Genomic DNA, 17,914 nt, shown 5'->3' on the forward strand with positions numbered 1-17,914 from the left:
ATTTATACAGGATAGCGATTTCACAACGTCTGCAGCTGTAACAAAGAACAGAGCACACAAGATAAAAATTAACAATAACACAAAGCAAACCGGGCGGCCCGGTAGGCAAGTGGTTAGCACGTCGGTTTCACAGTGCAGAGGTACCGGGTTCGATTCCAGCTCCGGCCTCCCTGTGTGGAGTTTGCATGTTCTCCCCGGGCCTGCGTGGGTTTTCTCCGGGTGCTCCGGTTTCCTCCCACATTCCAAAAACATGCGTGGCAGGCTGATTGAACACTCTAAATTGTCCCTAGGTGTGAGTGTGAGTGCGAATGGTTGTTTGTTTCTGTGTGCCCTGCGATTGGCTGGCAACCGATTCAGGGTGTCCCCCGCCTACTGCCCGGAGACGGCTGGGATGGGCTCCAGCACCCCCCGCGACCCTAGTGAGGATCAAGCGGTACGGAAGATGAATGAATGAATGAACAAAGCAAACCAACAAAATCTTTGGTCTCCATTCCGACACAACTTTGTTGTCTGAAGCGGCCATAGAAGAAAGAGGAGCGAAGTCTTCTTCCACCAATTGATCAGAGATGTGATCACAGCAGGCATACATGTGTTTGTGGCATACAAACGTCTGCTACAAGCTAATTCTGAAAGTAAAAAAGCAACTGTTGTGTCCATCAGTGAGGAACTTACACAGACAGAATGGTTCGATTCTCCATTTCCAAAGTAGATTGTCTTCACTTGACTTTTCAAATACCAACTCCTCTCCTGCTCCTTGCTCCTTGTCCTCAGAATTACTGCAATCACTTGAATCACGGTATACTTGAGATAAATAACAGGGATGACAGATAATTGTCAGCACAGGGTACTTGACACTCCTCTGCTTTTCTATGCTACTCATCCCATATTGAATCAGAACAGACCAATCGGCACACAACCGCCATGCCTTTGGTTGCAGGCAGTTTAAGCCACAACACAGAGTTGCTTGGGTTGACTGTAAATGTATTCGTTACCTTGCCAATGTTGAATATTTATGTGTAGGTTTCACCAGCGATCATTTCCAGGATGACACCAGACTACTTAGAGGTACTTTCTTTCTCTTTGTGTCAACACAGGAAGAGCAAATATGTTGGATGTGCACAGCATCAAGAAATCCAACTTTTCTGACTAAAACTGTTTCGATCACTGTCGCCCAAGGGTCTGTTGAAGCATACTAACCTCGGAGTACTCTATTTTGTTAGGCGTTAACACTGTAATTCAAGTTCTCACAAAGAATGCTAATACGACTGCCAAATGCCAAATTAATGCGGGTTTGACTTACATAAGTAGTGCTCACTGACAATACACATTTTGTACAAGAAGCATAGAAACCACTAAAATAATTGTTGACATAAATTTGCAACAAAGTCCAATTTTGCTTCACGTCGTTTATTTTGTGTTTTTTCACTTGAGTGCCTCCAACAAATGCTGCAATAGTTTACATTCCGATGACAGTTTCACCAGAGGCCATCAACAAATTTCAGGTGTCAAAAGTATTCATGTTCATTACTCAAGCAGAAAAAGAAATATGAGTATAGACTTTCATAGCAAAACAAATGGTCTGAAGTTTCCCTTGCCCGAACGCGGCAGCCAAAGGCCGGGACCCTGGTGGTCCGATCCTTGGCTGCAGAAGCTAGCTCTAGGGACGTGGAATGTCACATCTCTGGCAGGGATGACTGCCAGATCTATGTCCCACTGAGCAAGAAAGACACCTTCTCATTAAGGCCACTCCTATCCTGCCTGGAAGAAATCAAAACCTGGATGGCACAAAATGTCTTGAAATTCAACGAAAGGAATACAGAGGTGATATTGTTTGGTCCCAGTGGCCCTTGTACATCCCATCCTGTAGACTTGGGCCCCCTGTCTCCTTATCTGAAATCAACTGTCTCAAACTTGGGCCTTAAACTGGACAGTGATTTCAAACTCGATCGGCAAATTGGTACCGTTATTAAATCCAGCTTCTTTCACCTTAGACAGCTGGCCAAAATAAAACCTCTCCTCTCACATGAACACTTTGAGACAGTAATTCATGCCTTTGTCACATCCCGGCTGGATTACTGCAATGCCCTTTACTTTGGAGTCAGCCAGTCCTCCATTTAGCGCCTTCAGCTGGTCCAGAATGCCGGTGTTCACCTCTTGACTGGTACTAGGTAAGAGGGAGCACATAACTCCTACTCTGGCATCCCTTCACTGGCTCCCCATTCATTTTAGAGTTATTTTCAAGATCCTCCTCTTTGTTTTCAAATCTCTGAATAATCTCGCGCCACCTTACCTCTCTGAGCTCATCCGCCCCTACACACCTGCCCGGCGCCTCAGGTCTGTGGACCAGTCTTTGTTAGAAGTACCAAGAACTAAACTGAGGCTCAGAGGGGATCGAGCCTTTTCTGTTGCTGGTCCCTCTCTCTGGAATGACCTCCCACTGAACATTCGGCAAGCCTCCTCGCTGCCCATCTTCAAAGCCCTCCTCAAAACTCACTTGTATTCTTTGGCGTTCGACTCAGCATGACTTAGATTTGTTCTTGATTTTACTGTTTGGTGCTTTCTACCAAATGGGGAGGGGGGTCGCGGAGGGAGAAGGGTGGCTTGCGGGAGTTGTGGGAAGGAATTGTTGGCGGGGAACCTCGCGAGGCACCAACGGGACTCGTGCCGGGTGCAGGACCCGGGAGGGGGGGCAAGTCCCTGGCGGGGGCCGACTGCCCAGGATCGGATCGGAAGTCTGGGCTTCCCTGCTAAAGCTGCTGCCCCCGCGACCCAACCCCGGATAAGCAGTAGAAGATGGATGGATGGATGGACTTTAGTCCAAGTATAAACTCAAGCTTTTTAATTCGGTAAAAGTATCAAAGTCATGTTTTTTTAAAACTACGCAAAGTAAGAAAGTAAATGTAATGCAATGTGGGGGAAAATGCATTGATGAGGAAGTCAAGTCAAACATTTTCTTTTCCTTAAGTGCATTTATATTATAAACATTTTTTTCTCCATAATCTCGCATTTGTGGAAGAATAATCAAATTAATCCACTTCCACCCCATCCCAAAATATTTGACAAAAACTTTAAGGACAAATGTTTGGGCCACATCAGGCTATTGTGAAAAAAATGAATAAATGAAGGCCATCATGACTAAAATGTTATATTAAAAAGTCTACTTACTTCACTTGCAAAGATGGCCATTCCAAATTAACACATTTAAAAGGACTACAATGCAAATTACATTTAAGAGCCATGTGTACTCCTGAGCATTAATGTGTGATTCATGGAGTCATCTTACTTCGGTATGCTTTTTCAGGTTGGATGGTGAATTTTTGAAAGGCAGGATTGCCAAGTCCAAATCCAGATCCAGTAAAATTCTAACCACAATTTGGCTTTAGCTACGGCTGCGTCTTCAACAAGCACTCCAGGGTTTTGAAGCACCGTTTGGCGAAAGCCAAATTGTGGCTGGGTTTTCATTTTCTTTCAGGACCACAAAGTACAGATCTTTGCGATAAATTGCAAGAAATAAAAAGTAGATTGAAAAATAACTACCGGTACTTCAGTAGAGTGTTGAGCTCCAAATTTCTACTTAACGTAACTAAGTCTTTTTACTTCATTACTTTACACCTGACAATTATAGAGTAAACCTTTAAGGAAGAATGCACATACCAAACATCGAAATGTGGAAATGCATTACCTCAGCGCATTTTAACATGAAGCTTTGTATGGCCATCAGTCCAAAAAAAAGATGCCCGAATGTCTTTGGTTGGCTCCTATTTAGGGAAAAGGGAAAATTCATTGAGGTCTGAATGATTTGCTCAATGAGGACTGTCAGGAAAATTCCAGAACCAGTGTCACAAACAACATATTTGAAACCCAAACTACGTTTTCCCTTTCAATGTGGGCCTGATCAAGTAGCACACATCTACAAAGAGGTCAGTGGCCTTTGCTTTGTTGAGTACTCGAAATGAGGCGAGGGCTTTTGCAGGACAACTCGGCACTGCTTCACCATGACAGCGTGGCTGCTCGCAACACGCTGAGCATCTGACAGCAATCCTCCGTGCCGGAGGAACCTCACCTGGCCATGTGTGATCTTTTTTCATCTTTCCCAAACTCAAGGTCATCATCAAGGTTTTGAAGGTGCGGACGACACCGAGATGGCCGTGATGATAGAGCTGAGGAGGGTCTTGAAAGAATCCCTCCAGGAGTGCCCGAAGGTGTGGCCGAGAAATGTTCGACTCCAAGAGGATTACTTTGAAGGGCAAACGTTTAGTTTGTAGTTTGGATGGGAAATCCGTCTTTTGTGACACTGCCACCGCCAACCTCTCTGGCGCACCCAATAAATCAGAAGCTTGCAAGGCCATTGACAAGTTAGTAAAAAGAAACACACACTTGCATTTGCTGATCTGCCCGAAGAGCAATTGAAGGTGAGACAGAATGGCAACAAGTGAGAAGCGGGAATTGGGCTGCAACAACGAGCATGCCAATGTATTATCCATCCATCCATCCATCCATCCATTTTCCACCGCTTATCTGGGGTCGGGACGCGGGGGCAGCAGCTTTAGGAGGGAAGCCCAGACTTCCCTCTCCCTGGCCACTTCTTCGAGCTCTTCCTGGCGGATCCCGAGGCGTTCCCATGCAAGCTGGGTGACATAGTCTCTCCAGCGTGTCCTGGGTCGTCCTCGGGGTCTCCTGCCATTATTATAAGATAAGATAAGATATCCTTTATTCGTCCCACACTGGGGAAATTTACAGCCTCCAGCAGCAAGAATGTATGTAGAAAGAAGAAAGGAGAAAGAGAAAAAAAAATTATCCAACAACAACAACAAGATAAAAATCAAAACCATTTGCGCAAGTCGCTCGGTTTGGATTCCGTTCTGTACAGTAAACAATTACAGTACGTTGTGTTTCATTTTTCAAAGTTTTGATAGCTTTTAGGTCCCAGCCGAAAGCAAGGGATGTCAAACTAATTTATGTCACGGGACACATTTTAGTTGCCGTTCCACTTGGAGGGCCGTTCTGACTTAAAACCATGTAAAGAAGTCAACTGTTAATTCAACTATGTTTAAGTTACTATCATGAGGGGTCTGGAAACAAGAAAATGCTTCGAACATATCTCTTATTTATTACATATGAAAATGTAAAATTTTGGCCGACATTTTAGAAGGCATCATTGAAGTTGACATGTTTGAGCTGCTTTTGGGGCCACATAAGATAAGAAAGATAAGAAAACCTTTCTTAGTCTCGCAATTGAGAAATTCCCAATTCACAGCAGCAAAGTTCTGAAGGGAAGAAGTAGAACAACAAAATATAGGAGCTGCTGGAACATGATGATGTGGTAGACCCTGGGCCTTGAGTTTGACGCCTGTGGAGAGAATTGTCATGCAAAAGCCTTTTTTTTTCTCAAGCAAAGTTTGCCTTGTAATTCGACATGCCAAGAAGAAAGTAATGGATGTTGTCCTTTACTGTGTCATGTTTCTTTTGTCTGTTAAAACATGCATGATTCTGTGTTAGTGTCACACTGCTTAGGTGTCACTTAGCAGCTGATGCAGTGACACACTGTATTGCACTGACACACATGAATGTGAAAACACAAATCAGACAAGGGTTTAAGGTTTCAAGATGGATGAAACTTAACATGTTTTATTTTTAAGAGACATGCAGACAGTGGTGGCCCTGTTGGCTCACTCATCTTAGTGTTTGAGCTTTATTGTCGGGAATCAATTGAAACCCCCCCCCCCCCCACCCCCACCCCTGTGCTAGGTTTAGATGTGTAATTCTTTGCAACAATCGTCTCAAACTGGGTGTAAACAATAGGATTTTATCCGCGTCCCCAAAAGCCATGAAGGCTCCTTTGAAAGAAAGCAGTCGAGGTTGTTACCACACCAACAAAAATGAATCATGTAAATAAGATTGCCAAAGCAGCTCTGGCTGAAAGAAAGTGATCGCCCGTGTGGTTTTTGTACATGTGCTTGTAGCTTACATCGAGGACGTTGCACGCTGTGTGGACCAGAGCAAGCGCCTCATCATCGTTTTGACGCCCAGCTACGTGGTACGGAGGGGGTGGAGCATCTTTGAGCTGGAGACACGTCTTCGTAATATGCTGGTGACGGGCGAGATCAAGGTCATCCTTATTGAGTGCGCCGAGCTGCGCGGCATCATGAACTACCAGGAGGTGGAGGCCCTCAAACACACCATTAAGACGTTGACCGTCATCAAATGGCGCGGCGCGGCCAGCAACAAGCTGGACTCCAAGTTCTGGAAGCAGCTCGTCTACGAGATGCCCTTCAAGCGCACCGAGCCCCTGAGCATCTCCCACGAGCAAGTGCTGGATGTGAGCGAGCAAGGGCCCTTTGGCGAGCTCCAGGCGGTATCGGCAATGTCCATGGCGGCCGCCACCTCCACCGCCATGGCAACGGCGCATCCAGACTTGCGTTCCAACTTCCACAACTCGTACCACACCCAGATGAGACAGAAACAATACTACCGTAGTTACGACTATGAGCTGCCACAAAGGGGCACTCTGCCGCACTTGTCCTCCGGCCGAAACCAGCACACGTACTGCAATATCCCCATGACACTCCTGAATGGACAGCGGCCTCAGTCCAAGTCGCCGCGACAGCAGAGTTTAGAGGAAGGCCACGGCAACAACGCCATGCTCCCGCTTCTGCCCCGAGAGACCAGTATATCCAGCGTTATCTGGTGACACACAGCCCTCACCGCAATATAGGATTTACTAATCCGGGAGACAGGGTGGGATTGCTTTTGCAATCTGTGTATCATTCGTCCTTTCCGTTTTTAATTGGCAATTGGAGGAGAGAAAAAAAGACTTTTTGGTTCCTTGTTTTTTTGTTTTGTTTTGTTTTGTTTTTTTAAATGAAACAAAAAATGAAATGTCAGATATTTCACATCTCAATTCAAGCCCAAATCAAGCGCGTGGTTAGCGCGTGGGCTTCACAGTGCAGAGGTGCAGCTTTCAATCCCGGCTCCGGCCTACCTGTGTTGCATTTGCATATTCTCCCCGAGGCTGCGTGGGTTTTCTCCGGGTACTCCGGTTTCCTCCCACATTCCAAAAATATGCATGGCAGGCTGATTGAACTCTCTCAATTGTCCCTTGCTGTGAGTGTGAGCGCGAATGGTTGTTCATCTCTGTGTGCCCTGCGATTGGCTAGCAACTGGTTCAGGGTGTCCCGTGCCTATTGCCTGACGATGACTGGGATAGGCTCCAGCACCACCTGTGACCCTTGTGAGGATAAAGCGGATCAAAAAATGGATGGATGGATCTTTATGTGAACCGGAAGTTTAATAGAAGCATAAAGAAGCAAAAATAGCTTGTTCACTGCCTAATTAGTTAAGACTCCGACGGCTATGATTCTTCAAATAATGCATAAGGTCCTCACCACGTAAAAATATACTTGGCTTTACAAGAATTACTACCATCACGCCTCACATTTAAATGCAGTAACATAGTCATCCTTTAGGCTGTGCTGTTGTGCCCAGTGTGCAAATCCAGTACAAAGGGCTGTCTAATTGTGCACAAGGGTGGACTTTATTTTATTTTGATATTTTCACAGATGAGCGCAATTAGAAATTGCCTCTTGAGCCTTTGTGCCCGTAAACACAGCCGAATAGATTCCCCGGCCAATGGAAGCAACTCATGTCCTTTAACTCATTCAGTACCAGCCAATTCTGGACCAAGTCTGAAAAGACGTTTAAAAACGTCTTTCGGAGTGAATGAGTTAAGTGCAGCGCGTGAGAGGCACGCAGTCTTTGATATTGCTGAAGCAGACAGTGACTAGCAGAGGCTCAAAGCACACAAAGTGTGTTTATAAGGAACTGCAAGGAGATCTCCATTGGTGGATATCAAATTGGCCAGTGCGATCGCAGATCATCACTCTGAAGTGGGCACTTGGATACCTTCAAACCTGATCATTCCTGTCTGCATGTGAACCCCACCGACATAGCTGTCCCATGGTCAAAGAGGGTGATTTTAAAAATATCAATAATAATAATAATAATAATAATAATGCATTCAATAAATTGATTTCTACATTGATTCAGAGCGATCGATACACAGCATTTTTATATTTATGAATGAAATACGACGACATCCACTTCACATATCCGTGGATCTTAGAATCTGACTGCGTGGACCCTAATCAAAATCAGGCAGACCGAACAATTGCTTTCAGCCGTCTCTGTCTTTCTAATCAAATCGTTTTCAACTCATTCATGTCCACACGAGCAGATGGACGAGTAGAATTGGGACAAATCGTTTTCTCAGTGCTTATTTTTATTCTTCTTTCAACCATTATGCAGTGACAAACGAAGCAAACATGATGCCAAAGACAATAATCCTTTCAAAATGTGTTGATGATCTCATGTGGCTGTTAAATCATTCAATGTCTCGTTGTCCGGACTGATCGCGGTGACGATGACAGCTAACATAGCTGTTCTAATAGAAGGACCAATCTTATGTAAACTCACTTTTAAATTTTGTATTTTTTTAGCATTGAATTGAGTAAAAATAATAATAATAACCAGGCACTTTTTTTTTTCAATTGCCAAACAAAAAGTGGTAAGTACAAACGATGCACGGATTGTTTTGTGACACTGAATAACAAGTGGGGGGGGGGGGGGGGAGCAACTGTTTTACGCCATGCCTGTAAACAAGTAACTTAATCCAACACCGGCCAATATGGCTGGCAAAATGCTGGAACACAGGGTCATGTACATAGTGTTTGTAATTCTTTGTAGCATTTGTTTTTATTGATGACATTCTCTGTCATCGTTTGGTTGTGTGTGTGTGTGTGTGTGTGTGTGTGTGTGTGTGTGTGTGTGTGTGTGTGTGTGTGTGTGTGTGTGTGTGTGTGTGTGTGTGTGTGTGTGTGTGTGTGTGCGTGTGTGTGTATGTGTGTGTGTGTGTGTGTGTGTGTGTGTGTGTGCGTGCGTGTGTGCGTGCGTGTGTGTGTTTCTTTGTTTGCTTTTGCGAAGTTTGTGAAATGGATCACATACATGAGTGTGTGGGTCGAAGATATGTGAGATGGGTGATTACCGGTGGTGGGCAGGATCTCCGGGAGCCACGTCTCAGCCGCTCCAACCACTTGTCAAGTCAAGGACACAAACTCAGGAGTCACAAACCCCAATAACGGATGGCAGTGGTAACTGAGAAAGACGGTGCTATTGGCTTACATTGCTGTTTTCTTTGAGATAATGCAGACTTATATACCCCTAACAAATGATTCTATTGCAGAAAAAATTTAATTGTGTAGTATTTTATGAAAATAGTCTATTTTTGTAAAAGTGCGGATGACAGAAGGACTTTCAGAGCAGAGATTTGTAAGTCGGAGGGCATCGCTCACCCCCTCTGATGGGTCATTCACAGTATGTCTTACATGGCAAAGAGTATATTACAGTTGGGAAGTCCTCGCCCACCTGATCTTGTGTTGTTTTAGCAGCTAGCGTACCTCAGAAGAGCGCAGATCTCTGCCAGGGCCAGACAAAAGTCATTCATGGAGGTTGTTAAAATTCTTATGGGGTGGAGGGGGGGGGGCAAACACTGAAAATCAAAGCTTGTATCTGCACTTCTACCCCGATTCTTACCAAAATGTGACATTTTCTTCCTTTCCTCCCGCAAATGTGTTTTTGTGGTAGCGGTATCTTAATGACCACTTACTGTTTTACAATGTCTCAAAATGACTGTTGAGGGGAAAAAAAAGGAAAAACAACAAAAATAGTGAGGGCCGAAGACTTTTGCACAATCTGTATTTCCATCATAAAAAAGACGAGTTGTGATGCAACAATGCCGTTGGCGATTTCGGAAACGGGGGAAAGGAGAAGCCACATCATCAACCCAAAGCATTCGCTTCATGCGGTTCACCCACTCCGACCAGGGCTAAGCCATCATTCCCTTACACGACTGCTCGGCTCTTTGAGCACCATTCCATTTTGCCAGAAGGACAGATGTCAGTTATCCAAGGAGTGCAAACTTTAGGGCTTTGGCCTCCAAACTCAGGATGATGTCGCGTGTTCTCTGTGCACGTTTTCTGTGTGAAACGTGGGACTGCATATGTGTTGTGACTGCTACTTTTCTTTCTTGTTTCTTTAAACCTGTGGCAACATGAGCAGAAATGAAACTACGACTCCAGCGCGGGAGGTGTTGCCATATCAAAGAAAGGAATATATGCCTAACAGGACAAGACAATGATTTCTTTCCTGTTTTGCAGATATCGTAGTTTCCGCTCTCAGTCAAGGCGCTTTAACAATGCATCTGTGGAAAGAGATTGGTGGGTTGAGGTCAGGATTCAAGTTCTTCCACCCCAAACCCATCAAGCTGCTTTATGCGCTGGGAAAAACATTGGGCCTTCCGCAAACCGTTCCCACAAAGTTGAAAGCGTAGAATCATCCCAAAATTCTTGGTAATATAAATAATTAAGAACAGAAAGATCCATCCAACCCCTGGCTTACTGTTGTGGTTAGGTAAACTAAAGGAATAAAACTAAATTTGAGACATTTTATTGTGCATAATTTTGACAATTTATTTGAAGGCAGCTTGAAATAAAGTCACGACGTTTTGAGAGGATTCATTGAGGTGTATGATTTTTTTTGGGGGGGGGGGTGAAGAAAGCTTATATGAAGCACGAAAACAGAAGAAAGTAAGTCAACACACAACTGTTTGCTTCACTGGCAGGTTGTGGTGTGTCACTAGCTGGTCTATCAAACAAAACACTCACTGACTTATTGGAGCCATAAGGTGCAATTTTCAGCACTCTTGAATTGTTTCTTTTTACACTGAGATTCAAGCGTTCCTGAAAGGACCCGTGTGTCCCCCCCGCCCCCCTTTCGGGGGGCAGAACAAATGACGGATACGCAGAGCAGTGTGCTTGTGACAACGCAATGTCAAAATACAATGATGAAGATTTAGATGAAGACAATCAAGCCATAATACATAATAATCCCGTTGGGGCCACATCACAAAGCAATCGTCCTAAAGGAGGAGCTTAAATAAATTCCCATTGCACCAATTCATGTTATACGTGGACACCCATTTTTTTTATATTACAGTGAGTATTTGGAATATTTGTGGTGACAAATGGCTGTGATGAAGATGAGTAACAAATACATAGCACAGAATTAATTGCAGGCACTTTTCACTAGAGCGGAGAACGAATGGTCTCTTCTGTTGTCATCTATCTGTAATGTACATGAAATGAGCTAATGCTATTAATAAAACACACTTGAAGTCACACAGTCTGAGTTACATGTTTGCATGCACCTGGATGTGTGTGGAAGAACACTGACGGAAACCACAGTTCTAAAGTGTAAGTCACAATTTGCTCGCTATGGCCAGCCTGACCGGGTGATCACTGACTGTGGGCCTCAGTTTGAGAATGACACATTCAGAATTACTGGAATGACTGCAAACTGTGGGTAATGTGTTGGTCATGTATCAACCAGCAGTTGGGCAATGCAGTCGCCGTTTTTGGCTGAAAAACAGTTAAATGTCACTTTTTACATGATCGTGCATACAGCAACGGTTCTAGAATATGAAATGTGGTTATTCACACTGGTGACAGCCCACATTTTACGATGTGTTCCGATCTATCGTAAAAGTTAGCTGAGCAATAAACAGAGCAGTTGCTCAGTGTTGCTGTTGAAGTTCACCACCCAATGCATCTGTAAGCTTTTGTTAAATTGTTAATTATTATCATTTTATATTCATGCATTATATTCTTTTATGTTAGTTACCTTAATTATACTCTGTTTAATACGTCCTGAAATATTCTTAGGTTGCTTACATGTGATTGGAGAAGAAAAACAGGAAGGCGGGTCGTTACCGGAAGGGGGAGTGTTGGTTAGAGCGTTAGCGGGGAGCGGTTGAGCAGAGAAAAAAATAAAGAGAAAAAGAGCTGTGTTCAAACGAAGTCGTCCTCTCCTTTTGCCCATTCTAAACGTAGAGCAATCTATTCAAAACCTGCGAACCCCTCAACTTACACATCTACTCGGGAAAGGCTGATGTGTCGTGCGCGAACGAACCGGCTCTTTGAAGTGAACGACAGCAGCCGGCTCCTAATCGGGAGCCGCTTATAATAGGAGCCGACTTTTTTTTCTCCTGTTTTTTCCCCCTTTCGGTTAAAGCCGACGTGATTGGTCAAGATCCGTGGTAGAAGAGGGGGGGGGGGGTTACACACGCACGCACACACACACACACACACACTGCAGTGAAGAGAATGGGGAGGAGTGACATTCACAGCAGCACACGAACAGGAGAGACGGAGACGAGAGAAGCTCTATAGCGCTACAGAGAAAAAACAACACTGTGGAAAGTGGAAAGGTGAGAAAATGGATAGGGAAACGCAGTGAAATTTGGAATCATTTCAACTTATTTGATAGTTCAAAGGCAGCGTGTAGACTGCAAGGTTAAAATATCCTATATCAAATTTTAATTTATAATTTGTTGTGTGGTAATCAAAGCTTACTTATGTCGTTTCACTGTAAATGGTTAAAAGCTTATGAATAGACAGAGATTGGAACTTTTTGTTGACCTTGTTTTGAGATGAGTCTTTTTACTTTGTAATTTCTTTTTTGTAGCACTCCATATTCAGTATGTTCAGAAGAATATAAATAAAGCCATATAAATAATAGATTTGATATTCTGTATATTTTTTACGTTAGTAATTATTTGACACATCATTTTACATTATTTTTGGTCGTAAATTAATTTACCGGTAAGCAACAAAAAAACTGAGGAGCCAATTGGGAGCCCAAAAAGCCGCCTCTTTTTCGTGAGCCGAACCAAAAGAGCCGGCTCTCTAAAAAGAGCCGCAATTCCCATCACTAATTCAAGCGGATCCTGGGAACTGTGGTCGCGGTCTGTTAAGACTCGGATAAACCGAGTTTGGGGGATCCAAAAACGTAGACAAAAACAAGGTCTCCGAAGAAGGAAAGAAGACAATTTAATGTCTTAATCGCACCAAAAATAAGGCGAGAACATAAAGCGCTGGTCCACAATAAGGACCAGGAGGTAAATCCAAACGAGTAACAAAAAGTGCTTGCACAAAAGAGCAAGGAAGAAAAATAAAGCCTGCAAAATATGAACGAAAAACAATGTAACACCTGTACAGGCACAAAAAGCCAGATCATTAAAACAAAACAGTATTTACTCAAAACTGCGTGCCGAGAACTATAACGCGAAATCACGACAAGGTCAAAAGCCACTAAGTCAAAGAACAGTGAAGATAGCAATGCCATAGACAATACTCCCACAACAGGTATAGGATGGTGGAGTCCTTAAATAGTGCATCTATAGATTACAGATTGGCAGCAGGTGCGCTAGAAAGACCGCTCATGCCACCTGCTGGCCAGACCGCAAAACCGAAGCGTGACACGGTCAGGTTGCCGTTATAGTTGAGGTGCTCCAAAACTGTCGGCCTTCGAATGAGACAAACCTAACTTTTTAGCACAGTAGTAGTGCTAATACTGTACTTACAGCATCCATATCAAACCCGCACTGGGTGCACTAACATTAAACTTTCATATGAAGGCTGGGGGTGCTAAATATCATGTGGCCCACAAGTGTGAGACCCTTGTATTAAATGAAGAAACAATGACATTTCTCATCTTTTTGGAAAGGTGGGTTGGAAATATAAGTTGTTATTTCAGTAATATTGTATTACTATATTGATAAACCACAATATTAGCCCCTCTGACAGTTTAAGGGTACCCGTATATTCGTTTCAATGGCAGCAATGTTAAATGGTGGATGCGGAAAGGAGCCAGTAAACTTCTTGAAGTGATGTTGTAGTCTTGGAAGTAGGAAAAACGGACAAGGATAAATATGGAACAGCTTTGACAATATACCAAACTGAAATAACTGAAGCAGATCACTGCATAAATAGCATGGATGTTTGAATTTGTTTTAATTTCTTGAATAGATTGTTAAAGTTGTATGATTGCCTTTTTGCAGCTGAGCTATCAGAGGGCAATATAACTGTACTCCGCATTTTGTTCGTGGTGAATGACGTAGTCAGCCGTATAAAAAAGGGCGAATAAACACACCGATGTATGGCTGAAGAAAACACCTCATCATGTCATTCTTGGGATGTTAGGCAGTCGACACGCGCTGTGAAGTAACCCTGCTAACCCTCGATAAATTATGAACTAAAGTGTTTTGAAATGGTGTTACAGTTTTCATACTTTATATAGGTTTAGAATTTGTGTGAATTTCTGATTATGTTTTATATGAAACGTTAAAGTGAGAAGACCATGAAAGGATTGATCAAGAGTTAAATTGAGTTTTCACTCCACAGTTGCGGCTGTGCCCATCTGCCTCCTCCCCCTCGCATCAATTAGGAAACCAATTATTGAAATCAAGGCCGGAGGGGAGCGGCTAAGTCTTCCCGTGATTTTGGCGCGTGCATTGTACGTACACTTCTGTACCCGGACAACCTACACTAGTTGGCTCAGGCATTCAGCTTTTTGACATGGACAGACTGCGAAGAAGATTTGCTGTTTACCGGGAGCACCGCCGACAGTGTGCCGAACGATATGACAATACTCAGGGAAGTAATAATTTTTCTTTGTCGTGAGGCGGACACCAGCGAATGCGTCCAGCTTGTTGTCGTAACAATCCGCGTACTGAGCACCGATGGAAGAAGATTTTTGTTCGTCTCCAGGTTCTCTACCGATTCGGGACTTTTCACGAACCGAGTCAATACAGACGGTCAATCTCAGTACGTGTATTATTTTCGAGGTTTCGCTCACAAATCAGTCACCAGCGCATGCTAGGTATCCGTTAGCGATGGGCCGTAAATTGATTTTAATTTAAAGTTACTTTATGTAGACCAGGGGTGCCCATTAGGTAGATCCTGATCTACCGGTAGATCTAAGACGGGTCCCAAGTAGATCCGAGGAGAAAAAACAACAACAACCGTTTAAACCTTTAAAACTGTACGTGTGAGCTACGATAGTTAACACAACAGGCTGCAAAAGTGCATCGCATGCATCAGTTTCAGGCTGTTTCACATGGTGTGCATGTGTGCGTGTCTGTGCACGTGCGTGCCGGAAAGGGTAGATCCCGGGAGGTTAGTTGATCGAAAAGTAGATCTTCGGTCCAAAAAGTTTGGGCACCCCTGATGTAGACCAATGAAACCTAATGAGAATGACCTTGACCGTGTGGATTTTGATAATGAAAGCAGTGAAGGACGTTTTTCATCAACAAATGTGTTTTTCTACACGAAGAAATGATGGCGAACTAAAAACAGAAAGCAGCAATTTAGCAACCTTGCGCATATGGCCTCCGCTCAGTTACTTATTGTATTTTTTATGTAGTTTATATTTCGTCAAAAATAAGACCTCGCAAATTGAAATGATGATGACTATTGCTCACTCTATTGTACTAAAATAGGCTGGTTTAGTCAAGCCAAAACCATTTTTTTCTCAAGAAAAAGGTTTCATTTTCTTTTTTATTAACTAACGAATGAATGAGGTGGATTGCAGTCCAACGCGAGCTGAGCAATTCTTTTTAACGCCAGTTGGTTAGCTCCTCAGACCCTCCAACATAAGTTTTATCATCACAGGTTCAAACACTGCTCTTTATCATTGTATTTATTACTATACTGTTATTATGTTTACAATTTCTTGCAGCCAGGCATGACTTAATAAGCCATTTGTTCCACATTAGACCTTTTTGTGATGTGATCCTCCTTAGGTTTTTTGTATTATGACTTCCTCATTTTGGTGGTCCACTTCCAGGACTTTATTTTCTTCCTCTAATTATCAGGCTGGCCCAGAGGGTGCTCCCGCACCTGCAGCTGATGAGCAATCACCACCTGTATGTAAGACCTCTACTGATCTGCAAGCGGGTGCCAGATGATTCTTGAATTACGATTGGTATCTAGGCCTTTTCTAGTGCACATGCTCGCCCTTTTTGGATGTTTGGTGCATAATTATTTATTCCCGCTTGTCTTTTCCCAGTGCCTCCCTGCCCAGCCTGCCTCTGCGTTTTCCGCACGGTCCACGTTACCCTACGATTATCCTGCTCCCCACTCACTCTTGAATCCACTGCTACTTCTCCCTTTCCTGTGCCCGAACACTTTCTGTAAGTAATTTCTGTGCATTTGTAAATACCGGTACATTAAATATGTTGGAGGTAGTGTTAATTAGTGATGGGTCCATGAGGCCTGTCCACACAATGACACACTGTGTTGATACTGTGTCGCTGACCACTGCCACCTGCTGGACCTTCAAAATCCCTGCAGACAACCCACTTGACAGACTGAACAGACTGATTTGATGAATTGTATACAATGCACTACCTCACTCTACCCACAATAGCCACAAGTGCCATTGTTTATGTTGTTGTTTATGCTGTTTATATTGTCTATACTCTTCAGATTACATGTCTTTTTTTATACAGTGTAGCTGCTATCCTTTCTTAGCTGTGTGTGTTTAATGCACAGCATGTTTGCATGCATTTATGCACTGAGGATTGAGAGGAAGAAATTAAATCTATGCTGCACGTCATACATAAAGCATATTTGACAATAAAGATGACCTTGACCCTTGGCAATATCATTCACATCCATGCATTCATATTGTATCATTCAATGTGTTTCAATCATGTGAATGAGGATGCTTGTGGGCTTTGTCTTCACAAATTTTGATTTAGAAAAATGAGATGCTCCAGTGTTTCAAATTTCTGTCTGTTTCGTGAAATGCATGCTATTTCCCCTGTTGTGGAGAACACACACAATGGAAAAAGACGTGTAAAAAATCCGAGAGGCACTTTGTGAGACAAGGAGATTTTAATGAATACCTTATTTTCCAAAAGGAGATCAAAATTGCTCTACACGGACAATGACAATTTGTTTGTCCGGAAGCTGCTCCATAATATGCACATACTGTAGCGATGTCACTCGATTGAAGCTCGTCTCAGCAGTCGATAATCTGCTGCTCTCACCTGTGAGCGCGAGCAAGTACTCGTGGCGCCGACCCAACCCACGCCACATATTAAGCTTTGAACTACGACAACAGCTAAGCTAGCCTAGCCGATGTAATGATGGTCAGCAGACAAGGTTTACGTTTTATGTGACTTTTTAATAACGATGTGGCAGAGTCCTCAAACATGCGATGTGCTCACTCGCAGTCACTTTCTGAAACTCCCCCTTATAGGCGGGACCTCTCAATCAACTGGAATATGACGTACAGTACAAACGTTTATAAAGCACTTCTCATATAATAATAGCCTATTATATGACAGCCGACATGACGCTCGAAGTCAGACGGACACGTTTTTCTGATAATCAGTGTGTTTTCCGTATTGCCCAAACATTTATTTTTATTCGAGCTAGAGTGAGGTCTGGCTTGTTTCGGCAGTCGGCATCGTGTCGCCAGACGCACATCCTTAGATACACTGTGCGGGCTTTTGCAGCGTCAACGCCCCCTGCACTGAGTCGACGCCCCCTGGACTAAGTGGCGCAGCCTGGACTGTGTCGATGCAGTCTAAATTGCGTCGGTGCAGTTCACGTGTCAATCACGTGACGTAATGAAGCAGCACATGCACCGCCACATGGTTTGCTCTGAGCCCGGCGCATGCGTCAACACATCGGTGTCGCTGGACCCATCACTAGTGTTGATTTTAATCAGCCATTTTTACATGGTGTCAATTTTTAGCCCAATTTAGTCATATTTAGTCAGCTTCATTCCGTTTTATTGAGTCAAGTTTTAGTAGACTATGAGTTGAGCGTTTTTGTCTTTTTTATCCAACAAAACAATGTTATTCATCTACTTTTGGCCAGGAAAAACTCTATTTTAGTCCACACAATCATTTTACCTTTTTAACATCCTGGGGTTGAGCCTGATGACAGAGCCTGCTCCACCACCTCAACACAATCATCATCAAGGGTTGAGGTGCTCACAGAGGAGTCTG

The 17,914-nt window shown here is 43.5% G+C and overlaps 3 protein-coding genes across 7 annotated transcripts in view; all 3 read left to right on the forward strand.

Moving 5' to 3' along the window:
* LOC127596401 (uncharacterized) overlaps positions 1 to 5,880 on the forward strand; it is a 158,576-nt gene extending 152,696 nt beyond the window's left edge. The window contains exon 3 of the mRNA XM_052058913.1: positions 5,274 to 5,880. The gene's annotated coding sequence lies outside the window, so the exon portion shown is untranslated. The remainder of the gene's footprint in view (positions 1 to 5,273) is intronic.
* Positions 1 to 11,231, forward strand: part of LOC127596358 (interleukin-1 receptor accessory protein-like 1) — a 268,134-nt gene extending 256,903 nt beyond the window's left edge. For 2 of the 4 annotated variants that reach the window (XR_007961441.1, XR_007961443.1), the window contains 3 exons: positions 1,021 to 1,065; positions 5,964 to 10,640; positions 10,839 to 11,231. Coding sequence is in view for 1 of the 4 variants with exons in the window: in XM_052058749.1 (XP_051914709.1) it covers positions 1,021 to 1,065; positions 5,964 to 6,691 (773 nt within the window). In the remaining 3 variants the exon portion in view is untranslated. Of the gene's footprint in view, positions 1 to 1,020; positions 1,066 to 5,963 lie in introns of all 4 variants that reach the window. The other 2 variants (XR_007961442.1, XM_052058749.1) reach the window with 2 other exon arrangements.
* The window catches only part of LOC127596382 (probable G-protein coupled receptor 34), a 281,249-nt gene that overhangs the window by 217,420 nt on the left and 45,915 nt on the right, over positions 1 to 17,914 (forward strand). Inside the window, exon 2 of one of the 2 annotated variants that reach the window (XM_052058803.1) lies at positions 2,169 to 2,334. The exons of the other annotated variant lie outside the window; for it this stretch is intronic. The gene's annotated coding sequence lies outside the window, so the exon portion shown is untranslated. The remainder of the gene's footprint in view (positions 1 to 2,168; positions 2,335 to 17,914) is intronic. 2 annotated transcript variants of the gene reach the window in all.

This window comes from Hippocampus zosterae, chromosome 2 (genome assembly GCF_025434085.1).
Source record: "Hippocampus zosterae strain Florida chromosome 2, ASM2543408v3, whole genome shotgun sequence".
Lineage (NCBI taxonomy): Eukaryota > Metazoa > Chordata > Actinopteri > Syngnathiformes > Syngnathidae > Hippocampus > Hippocampus zosterae.